Source organism: Acipenser ruthenus, chromosome 8 (genome assembly GCF_902713425.1).
Source record: "Acipenser ruthenus chromosome 8, fAciRut3.2 maternal haplotype, whole genome shotgun sequence".
Lineage (NCBI taxonomy): Eukaryota > Metazoa > Chordata > Actinopteri > Acipenseriformes > Acipenseridae > Acipenser > Acipenser ruthenus.
The window spans coordinates 29935329-29946936 of NC_081196.1; the positions used below are offsets into that span (position 1 = coordinate 29935329).

The window sequence follows — 11608 nt, forward strand, 5'->3', positions numbered from 1 at the left end:
TGGAAATAGGTACATTTCAAAATATCACTGTCCTGGTCACAAAAGCAAAGTTTGTGGGGAATAATAGCTATTTTCTATACTTTTGAGGCATAAGCAATTAGGAAATAACACTTACTACCCAGGAACAAAAATTGTGTTACATAGTGTATTGCTCTGCTTGTGGATTGTGGTATTCCATATTTCTTTGATACTGTTCTATAGCTATTTCCTTTGATGTAGTTTGTTTTACGAGTGCTTTTCTCAAACGTGAATTAAAATGTTTGAAATAATGACCTTTTTTTCTGGTTATTGGGCTCTATGTATCATTGATTTTTATTTCGTATCTTGACTTTTCGTAGGTTTTTGTGACTTTGTACACTTACCCGCAATGTATTAAAGTCATTTTCACTCCCGTAACTTAGTTTGATCCCTGCAGCATTAGTTTCATTGCAACTTTTGTATCCAAATATACTGTAGTGTGCTCAGGCAGCAGCAGGGCTGGTAGGTCACACACGAAGACGTGAGCCCGATATACGCTCCTTGCAAAGGAGCTGGCTCTTTCATACAGCGGTATCGGCGCTATGCTTTAGTACGAGAGGTCCTGGGTTCGCGCCCGCCCTTCGCCTCTGTGTGGATTGCCATGCCCTGTGTGATGCACCTGCCTGTGTTAGCCGAGATCGCTACAATACAAATTTCTTTATGATATCGAATTTTAGCGCTTACCTTTGATGTATCATATTTTTTTGCTGATTTACGACTTTAGTTTGTGCCTGTTATTTTACGCATGCCTCTCACTGGCATAGATTCAACCATAGTCCACAATCAGAGCAATAATCAAGAAGTACCGGTAGTGCTTTTTTTTTTTTTTTTGCTTTTTTTTTTTTTTATAAAGAATGTTTTATAAACTACAAGAAATTGTGTATTTTGGTCTGTCATATTAATTAGTGGCTAATGTTCACTAAAACATATTAAGTGTAGGGTGCCAATACTGTATGTATATATTTTTTCTTGGTTTCATTTATCTGCCTTTATTCTTTAGAGCACACAATGCAGATTATTACATGCAGGAGGCTAAAAGGATGAAGCATAAAGCTGATGCAATGGTGAGTCTGCTAGATATGCTTTATGGTAATTGGATGCTCATTATTGAGATTTATTCTAAGCATTTGTTTATACTATAAGCACTATTCATTATGAAGTAGGTGTAAGAAAAGTTTTTAATTGAGATGTAAATGCCTGCCTGCTTTGGTTGGTTGTTGGTGGGATACACAATGCCCCAGGGTTGTGGAATATAATATATAAAGAACAAAATTCTGTAATTATTTTGTTTGCCCTGTGATGCGAAAAAATTTATATTAGATTTAGGCCTGCGCACAAAGTAAGGGAACATTTATTTTCAGTACTTTAGCTCTTCACTGTTTCGACACCAGTATGGAATAAAACTTTTATATCTCACAGCACGTTATAAAAACTGTACTTTGAACAATCGCTAGAGTTCTTTTAGAGCAGAACGAGTACATATATCAATGCAATGTTTTCTTGAACAGTGTGACAAGTTTGGAAAGGCAGTGAATTACCTTGATGCGGCACTGTCGTTCATTGAGTGTGGGAAGGCAATGGAAGAAGGACCGGTTGAAGCCAAATCACCATACACCATGTACTCGGAAACTGTGGAGCTAATCAGGTAGGCAGCCATCAGTGGAAGGAGGTATTATTTTGCCTGGCCAAGCCAGTTCCTGTTGTCATATTACATGTTGCTCTTCTACTTCTTAGGAACAGCTCAAATGAGTGAAAAACAAGAGTAATTTTCATATTTCTTATTCGCACTTGCAACATTATTACTAGTACTACTAATTTCTTGTGTTGAATATCTTTTGGTTCGTTAACCATTTTTTTATATTTTCATTTGGATATATAGATGTTAAAAATACAACTTTATACAGTTTAAAGTTGCTGTTGCTTCTTGGTACCATGTCACATATTATTCTGTCACTTCAGGTTGCCCTGTGGGTATTAAAATATGGTAGCACTGCATGCGTTGAGTAGAGTTCAAACTAAAAATAGCAATGAAAACATATATGCAGACCAACATAGACTATAGTCTTGCACATTCATAGACTTTTCAGTTGATGAGTAGTGGAAATGGTTGAAAGCTAAAGGGTTGGGCAGTTGATTTTAAATCTTTAGGAACTACACCTTGAAGTATGATAGTCTGCTAATACTACCGGGTACTACTTTGCACTGAATAGTTTTTGTACTTATGTGTTTCTGAGTGACAGTAGTACTTGGGTAGAGCAGATATAGCAACAAAACAGTACTTGTAAGGATAGTTAATGGCAATAAACCGCGGTGCCGCTTAGTCTCCTTAGAGTGTTGGTTTCTGAGCTGAAACACGCCCTTAAGGCCCACAGGCAAGCATGATATCTTCTGAGCTAACACCACCCTCACATATTGGTATCATATCTGTTGTGTTTGTTATTGGAAAGCAGTGGGTTTAGAGCTGAGGTCTCTCTTTATTTGTTATACAGTTAGCTTAGAAAAAAAAAGCTATTTCACCTTGTCTCTTTTAAAAGTGCATTATATTTGCGTTGATAGAAGTTAGTTACAGGGTAGTTGTAGAGAAGCTAGATGTATACAGGTTTTTGTCCATATTGACTATTTTTATTACATTCACCTGCCCTTTAAAAACATGTAACATCGTGGTCTTAGATTCCCTGAACTTCTGCTACACCATATAATTCTATTGATTTGTTTATTCCTTTTTTCTCATTTTTCTCATGGTCATTAGAGATTTTGTATCTCTAAACATGTAATCCCCCCCCCCCCCCCCCCCCAAAAAAAAAACAACAAAAACCCAGTAATTGCATTAGACCTGGAATTATGTAGAACTGAATTAGCACTTATCTCAGATATTTGAATTACTGGTACTGGAATTAGTAGTTTCGTGTTCATATTCATGTATATGTAGTTTTACATTTGCAACCCCAGGTATCTATGTGCAGTAAAGTGTACTTTATCTAATTCTTTTTGATTATTATATTCAAGTGTTGTATGTGAGACTATGTTAAAGGCCTGCATTTGCAAAAGAAAAACATTTCAGTTCAATTTTTTCAATATACATTGACCTGTATTATAGTCTGGAAAACAAAGACATCAACATCAAAACAATAAGGGACTTGAACATTGTAGTTATGTTAATATATTTTGTTGTTATGATACCTTTAGGTAAAAAGAACCTCCTCTAGCAACAGAACCATTGGAAGATTTAAGGGCTCCATGTTCTGTGAAAGCACAGTTTTTGGTTCCATGATAGAAACATTGGAAGATATATGGGCTCCATGTTCTGTGAAAGTACAGTTTGTGGTTCCATGATAGAACCATTGGAAGATTTAAGGGCTCCATGTTCTGTGAAAGCACAGTTTGTGGTTCCATGATAGAACCATTGGAAGATTTAAGGGTTCCATGTTCTGTGAAAGCACAGTTTGTGGTTCCATGATAGAACCATTGGAAGATTTAAGGGCTCCATGTTCTGTGAAAGCACAGTTTGTGGTTCCATGATAGAACCATTGGAAGATTTAAGGGTTCCATGTTCTGTGAAAGCACAGCTTGTGGTTCCATGATAGAACCACTGGAAGATTTAAGGGCTCCATGTTCTGTGAAAGCACAGTTTGTGGTTCCATGATTTGCTGAAATGCTGTTCTCTTGCTTTGACAGATACGCTATGAGGCTGAAGAGCCACTCTGGTCCACATGCCAGTCAGGAAGACAAACAGCTTGCTGTGTTGTGGTGAGTAAATCAATTGTTACCCAGCAAGACTTCCAGGAGGGGAAGGAGCTGATCTTTCCCTGGAACTCCATGCCTTTCGTATATACTAATAAATATACTGGTTTATGCTATTCTTGTTCCCTATGTTAACACTGTGGCTTGTTTTGAACACTTTTACGTATCCAAATGCAATCTGAGCATGTTGTTTTGTGTTACACATATTGGTTCAAAACAGTATATATTGATCTTTCCAATACAACTCTACAGAATTAAAAATGACTACTGTTACTGGGTACATAGTCACTTCCTGTGCTATCTCTCAATTTCTGTCCAATGGTTGAACGCAATCAGACTTTCAGGACAGGAAGTGAATGATACCAAAATACAACAGGGTATGTACATTTTATTGTTGTACTGGAAAAGTTGGTATATCCAGTATTAGTAGGGGTAAAAGAACCAGCAGGTTTTCATCACAATGAAAAGAAGACCATTGATGATGTTTCTCATGGTAATGCGGAACAAACCAAACAGTTTTAACCCCTTGGTTATTACTCCTTTATGCTGTTCTGCCCACAACTAAAGACCTGCCAAGGCTACCAAAGGTGCAGCAATTAATTAGTCAGGGATCATTATTATGAGTAAACAATGCCCTGGGCAAAAGCATTGTAAATGTTTAGATACCAACAGTAAGGGGATAATTGTATTCCCTGCAAAACTGAAAGGATTGCTTGAAACGGCAATAAAGAAGTGGAGGTGGAGCATTTATTTCTAGAGATGTAAGGAGAATTTATAAGAGATGGAAACAGAGAACTAATCATTTTTGTTTCAATATGCCCTATTTTCAATTGTGCTTTTATGATAAGACATTACTTATTTCATTTTTTTTCTTAAATAAAGGGTTATTTTCAACACCAGATAAAGGAAATATGCTCCCATACGGTTTAGTCAGCTAGGTGCTTCCTCCATGGCCATTGCCTCTACAATACATAACATATCTTGGGCTTAAAGCAGCGTTGATCAAAGATAACTAAAAGCTGTATGTGATGTGTATACCACAGACTTGGAGTGTTTGTTCATCAGACTGAGAAAAGGGTGGTAGTGCCCTGTTGGGAAGCAGACACCAGCACAAGGTGAAAGGAGCGGTTGTTGAAGCACAGGGCTGCAAAATGGATGGTAGTGGTTTGTGTACTTGGAAGTCCCACAGGCCAGCCACTCCTTTCTTTGCTGAAACTACAGAGACAAGTACTATGACCCAGAACAGCTCTGTACCAGCCCAGCATTTGAAGTATGATTAAGTTGTTTATTATCACCCAGAGTGGATGCACATTCCCGGTGACAGATATATAGTGGACGAGCCTATACCATTTTATTAGATGTAGTTGCATTGTAAACAAATAGCTTTTTCTTAATCACCTACAGGTATTTACACACACACAAAATATTATATCACAATACATAACACATATTACACTTTTTTTTGGAATTTCATAATTTCCAAAAATAATAATGGTAAACTGTGTAATGCAACTCATTTAAACTCTGTATCAAAAATATAACTTCCTGATAGGTTATTATATGATTAACATTAAGCAAAAACAAACTAAACAAAGAAAAAAACTGAAAAAATTGAATTATCATAATAAGTTCCTACTTTGTTTTAGCTAAAAAAAAATTTAAACAAAATAAACATTTCATTCACCAGCTGCAGGTAAACTTGATGTAATATTGGCCATTTGACTTGAGACAATGTTTTATTATTGAGTATTTTAAATTTGGATGGATCAAATTATAAATCACCATGTCAATAATACACATACATTTTTTTCAATATTATTATGCTGTTTAAATGGATTCCTGTTTAACAGAACTCTTTGTTTTTTCAGTTTCCGTTGTTTAGCTCTTCTGTACTGGAGAATGTTCAGACTGAAGAAGGACCCTGCTATGAAGTATTCCAAAGCGCTCCTTGACTACTTTAAGGTAGTTAGAGGCTTTCTTTTTTAAAACATCATCTCATTATGATCCTAATGTACCCCAAAAGTGGTTGCAATATCTGTATGAAGATTTCCCTCTCTTACCTTTGGAAAATGGTGAAATATATTCACTGCCAATGCTAGCAAACATAGGGTAAACAGATCCAATGCCATTCAGACGAACAAGTACTATGATAATTATAAATGAAGGCTTCTATTACCACCTAGTGGTGGCTATGTGCCACTGCTAGCTAAAAAAAATGTTAGGGAAGCTTTTTATAATTTACAGATTCAGGGGTAGATGTACTAAAATGGGCCAGTCGCAGCGCAAACATACCGCAATTTGCGTTTTCGTTCCGACAATTCCCAAGTATACATTTTGTCATATGTACTAAGAGAAAATATGTTAATGAAGTGAGTCGCAATATACTGCTGTAATTAAAATATTAGTTGCGTCATCATAGCGAGATCTCTAGTATTGTGAGTCGTACTACATCTTTTCTAATAAATAATGAAAGGCAGTTTAATCCCATCAGATTCTATAGTGGGGCCCCTACCTTCACTCCCAAATAAAAAATGTGTTTCTATCAAAAAGCTCTTCATAATCATACAGTAGCCCCTCACTAAACCGGACATGTTTGTCCGACATTGCGTTTTATAAAATACAATAAAATTGCACACAAATACATTTGTATTTTAAATGTATAAATCATTCTGCTGAAATAACACTAATGTGTTTGGGGTAGGCTACACATTACATTATGTCAAAATATAAATCTGTACAGTAGGCCTATACAGTACAGCAGTAAAATCAAATGAATACCTAGCGCACTTTCTTTTTACTTTAGCCTGTAGGCTACCGGTACAGTAACACAAAATAAATCATGCTGCTGCACTATATATACACATTGGTACACATTTTAGCATTTTATTATTATTATTATTATTATTATTATTATTATTATTATTATTATTATTATTATTATTATTATTAACTTGGCCTACTTAGTAGCCTAGACAATTAACACAAAATAGATCATGGTGCCGCATTGACAAGTTATGATACTTACAGGACAGTCAATTCTCATTAATACGAATTAATATACAAAGGGACCAGCAACAAATTGTGCATTATACCACTAATTTGTATTATCATGAGTAGCCTATAAGCCAAATGTATACTGTCATTTTTTATTTAAGTTAGTCAGTGGTGCATTGCTAAATTGTGCACAATTACAAACTACCTGCACATTAATAGAATAGGCGTGTTTCCTTTTCCTATACAGATGCTCAGAATGAGTTGGAGGGGTTAGCGCAGGGATGGGCAATTCCAGTCCCGGAGGGTCGGTGTCCCTCCTGGCTTTTGTTCCAACTGTGCTCTAATTTACTTAATTAGACAATTAATCCAGTTAAGTAATTTAGGGCAAAGTTAAGTAATTTAGGGCAAAAGCTAGGAGGGACACCGGCCCTCCAGGACTGGAATTAGCGGCACATATGTGCAGTCTATTGCACCCAACACGTTGGGGAAACCAGAAATGTCATAGAAATTTGTTTTGAAGGCTTGTAAGTACACCCTGCTTATAGGGAAAAATAGATATTTGGGTGTTCGCCTCAAAAATGTATTGAGCACAATTGGCAACACACGAGAAAGCGAACTGGGAAAAGGCAGAAACAACTGCGACTGTTTAAAACGTGCTTTCAAAAGTTCTTAACAAAGTGATGCAATTGTAAAGTGTCGCAATTGCCGACCGCAAAACATTCCCTAAAAAGTTGCTAACAGCATTCCGCTTGTTTAGTACATTTCACCCTAGACTTCCGACTCGTTTGCAGCTGGTTTGTGACTATTGCGACAGGCACAACACTTTAGTACAACTACCCCTAAATCAGGAATTTTATTTGCATTACAAATAATCATAATTATCAAAGTTTATTTAACTCCTTCAGCAAAAAGTAACTTTATAGAAAGGTTGTCTTTACAAGGTCATGGTAACTCTGTTAACTGGTCAGCTGTTTTGGTGGTAGTTTGAGTTTCAAAGACCTTCTTAGAACAGTGTTTAATGAACTCAAGAGTTACAGCTTTGTGAATAGGGCCCACAGTGTACCAATAGGATATGGATTACAGTACCTGTTCCTTTATCAGAGTTTTCATACTCAATATGCTAAAAGAATTTACTGAAAAAATTGTTTTCTAATTCAGTAAAAAATATTTTAAAAAGTGTTAGATAGCTGGACTTTTTTATGCTTCGTCATTTTTCTTTTTTTCACTTTCTCCCTCACAGAGCTCAGCCAAAGCGGCCAATGTACCATGCCCATGGAGTGCCAGTGGAAAGTGAGTGAAATGTTGTTTGAGATGAAATTGAACCTTTTTGTATTGAGCTAGTGTCAATCAGAGTAAGGAACTGCAGGGGAGGGATGTTTAAGGTGGTTCATTACAGTTGTTACTGCACTGCTTTTGCATGCTTCATCCTACAAAAAAAATTGAATACATGAATATCTGCATTTTCCTATAGATATTAATGGAAATTGCACATGATAAATTATTCTATCTTAAAGAATCATTAGTGCTACCTTTTGTACAGCGCAAATGCTAGCTAATAAAATTCCAGTGCACTTTATGTGCGACTGTGGAAAATGTGACAGTTTCAGTCACTAATACCTAGTGACTTATACCACCATTGTGGTTTGGTCCCAAAGTCACTTCACACCACCTGTCTGATGCTATGGCTGTGTGTAAAACGGTGACCGGTTTATTCTGTGTGCCGTAGGAGCACTGGCACACCCTCGCCAATGTCCCCCAGCCCATCCCCTGTCAGCTCAGTGGGGTCCCAGGGCAGCAGCTGCAGCAGCACCACTGTACCTATGCCTTCCTCCTTGCTCATCACCATTCCCCAGCGCATCCACCAGATGGCAGCAAATCACGTCAACATCACCAACAGTGTCCTCTACAGCTACGAGTACTGGGAGGTTTCTGACAACTTAGCCAAAGAAAACAAAGGTATGTCTAACAACATTCAGGATAGACATAACAGGGCTTGAATTAAATGTATTTATCCATTTTCTTATAATTATTCTGCCCCCAATTATTGCCCAATTTGAAACACCCATTTCAGATGTCACCTCATCACTGCAACCTACCCACTCATCAGAATGACTAAAGAACCTAAGCAAAAAATGTTTCCAAGCTACTGAACCTTGGAGGTGAGGCCCAGCCTGGCTAGTCTTTACTTGTCGCCTGACCAGTAGCAATAAGGGGATATTCCCCTGATGATTTTTCTGTCTAACCCTGTGAGAGCACCAAGGCCACTGACCCCCAGCCAAGATCCAGAACTCTGCACAAGGAGGATTCGCACCATGCTCGCATGACTCAACCTGTAGTACAAGGGGTAGGGCTTTGACTAGGAGAACCACTGGGAATCTATTAAAAGTTCAGGTTTTCAAACCAGCTGATTAAAGCACAAGCATGCACTTTCTGAGTCTTTTCAGAATAAGCCCAGGTGACATTTTGGCTGGAATAGAAATTAATCAATCAATCAAGCAATCTTTATTTTATACAGTGGCTTTCATAGTGGACCACCATCACAAAGAGCTTTACAAGATACAGTAAAAAAACAAACAAAAAAAAACAATGCATAATACATTAAATACAGTGAAAAATGCATAATACATGAAATACAGTGAAATATAATGCATTAAATACAAGGCTAGGATGTAAAAAGAATTCTAAAACATGTGGATGCAAAAAAAATTAGCAATGACACAGCAGCTAATAGTAGATATCAGGCTTAAAAAGCATGGAAAGCGAGAGAGAACAAGTGGGTCTTGAGAGCTGATTTAAAGCAAGCGACAGTGGGAGCATCACGCACCAAAGCTGGAGGAGTGTTGTAGAGAGTCGGAGTCATGAAACTAAACTAGCAGTTGATACTGTGTGGTGCACTTTTGCTTGGGGATAACAGGAGGTGAGCTTGGGGTGAGCAGGAGAGTTTTGAAAGTAATCCTGAACTTTACAGGTAGGCAGTGCAGCTGGTCAAGACGGGGGGTGATGTGTTTATATTTTTTTACATTTGGTAAGGATCCTGGCAGCGGCATTCTGAACTAGCTGCAGTCGGTTTATGGCGTGTGCCGGAAGACCACCATAGAGGGAGTTGCAGTAGTCGAGTCGAGAGGAGACAAATGCATGACAGCGTATCTCCGCATCCAGGAGGGAAAGGTAGGGATGGACTTTGGAGATGTTTCGAAGATGGTAGAAGGAAGATTTGACCACAGAGGAGATGTGGGCATCAAAGGAGAGGTTGCTGTCAAGAAGTACACCAAGGCTTCGTACTGTGGGGGAAGGCAGCAGCAGACAGTTTCCGAGGTTCAGGATAGCAATATTGAGATTCTTAAGTTGAGTTTTAGGTCATACTAGATGAATTTCAGATTTGCTTACTGTTGAGCTGAAGAAAATTGGCAGACATCCAGGCCTCGATGTCTTGAATGCACCATGGCAGAGGGGCTTCCAGGGTCAAGTTTTAAGTAGAGCTGGGTGTTATCAGCATAGGAGTGAAACATGAGGCTGTGTTGGTGGATGAGATGACCCAAGGGAAGCATGTAGATGTTGAAGAGAAAGGGCCCAAGAACAGATCCTTGAGGGACACCGCAAGTGACCGGGTTTGCAACACCTCTGCATCCAGCATAAAAAACAAATGCATTCGTCCAGATAGGTAAGAGGACATCCAGGAGAGACAGGTTCCAGAAATCCCAGCATACTTCTGAAGGTGGTAAAGAAGAATGCCGTTATCTGTGGTGTCGAAAGTGGCTGTTACGTCAAGGAGGACATGCACAGAGGGAGCACCAGCTCCAGCACGTGATCAGTCAACAACGTAAGATCAAAGCTCACGCAGCTGCACCCCTTTTTTGCTGCCAAACTCCACCCCATAATCAACCCGATGCCCTGCCTTATCCAATCACTGTGCAGCCCCCAGTTGATCAGAACGGATTTGTTTAGCAGCACTGCAGCCACGTACCCTCCCCAAGATGTCCGACTTCCGGTTTGGCCACGACACAGACTTAAGCCATCTCCGAGATGGCGTAACACTAACCTTACCAAACGTCTTTCCTGGTCGGGAGGCAGACTTACAGCTCGGATTCCTTCTCTCCATCACAGAGAGATATCTGATATAGAGAGATTGGAGAGGTCAAGACCCCTGGTGATGAGCAGATCCAGGGTGCGTCCTCGGATGTGAGTGGGGACGTTGACAGATTGAGAGAGTCCATGACAGTCCAGAAGCATGTTGAAGTCAGTCACTAGGGGGGAGGAAGGCAAGTCAACATGAATGTTGAAGTCACCTAGGAGTAGGATTTTGTCAGTAGAAGTGCAGACGAGGGAGAGGAATTCTGAAAACTCGGCAATAAAAGCAGAGTTATTCTTTGGTGGATGGTAGATAACAGCAAGGGTGAGGGACATGGGAGAGGGGAGCTTGATAGTGAGCACAGAATTTGCAATAACAGCAGTGCCTCCGCCTCGGCCAGTGAGGCGAGGTTTGTCAAAGAGGGAATAGGCCTTTGGGGTGGCTAGATGCAGCGAGTGCATGTCGTTTACAGACTGCCAAGTTTTAGCTAGACAGAGAAGATCAAGATTGGCATCAGTTATGAGTTCACTGAGACGCAGAGTTTGTCAGAGAACGACAATTGAAAAAGGAGATTTTCAAATTTGTAGCAGGCAGCGTAGGGGGAGAAGGAGTTAGTAACGGTATCTGCAGCAGGTACTTACCCGTGTTCATTGTAGGAAAGCAGAAAGAGTGAGCACACTGTGTCTAGGGGATCCAGACGTTAGGTGTCAGAGTGGGAATGAGGCCTCTAGTAGCCATTGGGAGAGGTTTGGGAAAGGTCCTCGCTCCACCTGTCCTCACTCTGAC

At 39.2% G+C, this 11608-nt stretch overlaps 1 protein-coding gene across 5 annotated transcripts in view; it reads left to right on the plus strand.

Annotated features, from left to right (window-relative positions):
* LOC117406694 (AF4/FMR2 family member 3-like) overlaps window positions 1–11608 on the plus strand; it is a 266153-nt gene that overhangs the window by 246654 nt on the left and 7891 nt on the right. For all 5 annotated transcript variants that reach the window (XM_059028801.1, XM_034010963.3, XM_059028800.1 and 2 more), the window contains 6 exons: window positions 1019–1082; window positions 1527–1663; window positions 3694–3765; window positions 5628–5721; window positions 7994–8043; window positions 8480–8709. In XM_059028801.1, coding sequence (XP_058884784.1) covers window positions 1019–1082; window positions 1527–1663; window positions 3694–3765; window positions 5628–5721; window positions 7994–8043; window positions 8480–8709 — 647 coding nt within the window. The remainder of the gene's footprint in view (window positions 1–1018; window positions 1083–1526; window positions 1664–3693; window positions 3766–5627; window positions 5722–7993; window positions 8044–8479; window positions 8710–11608) is intronic.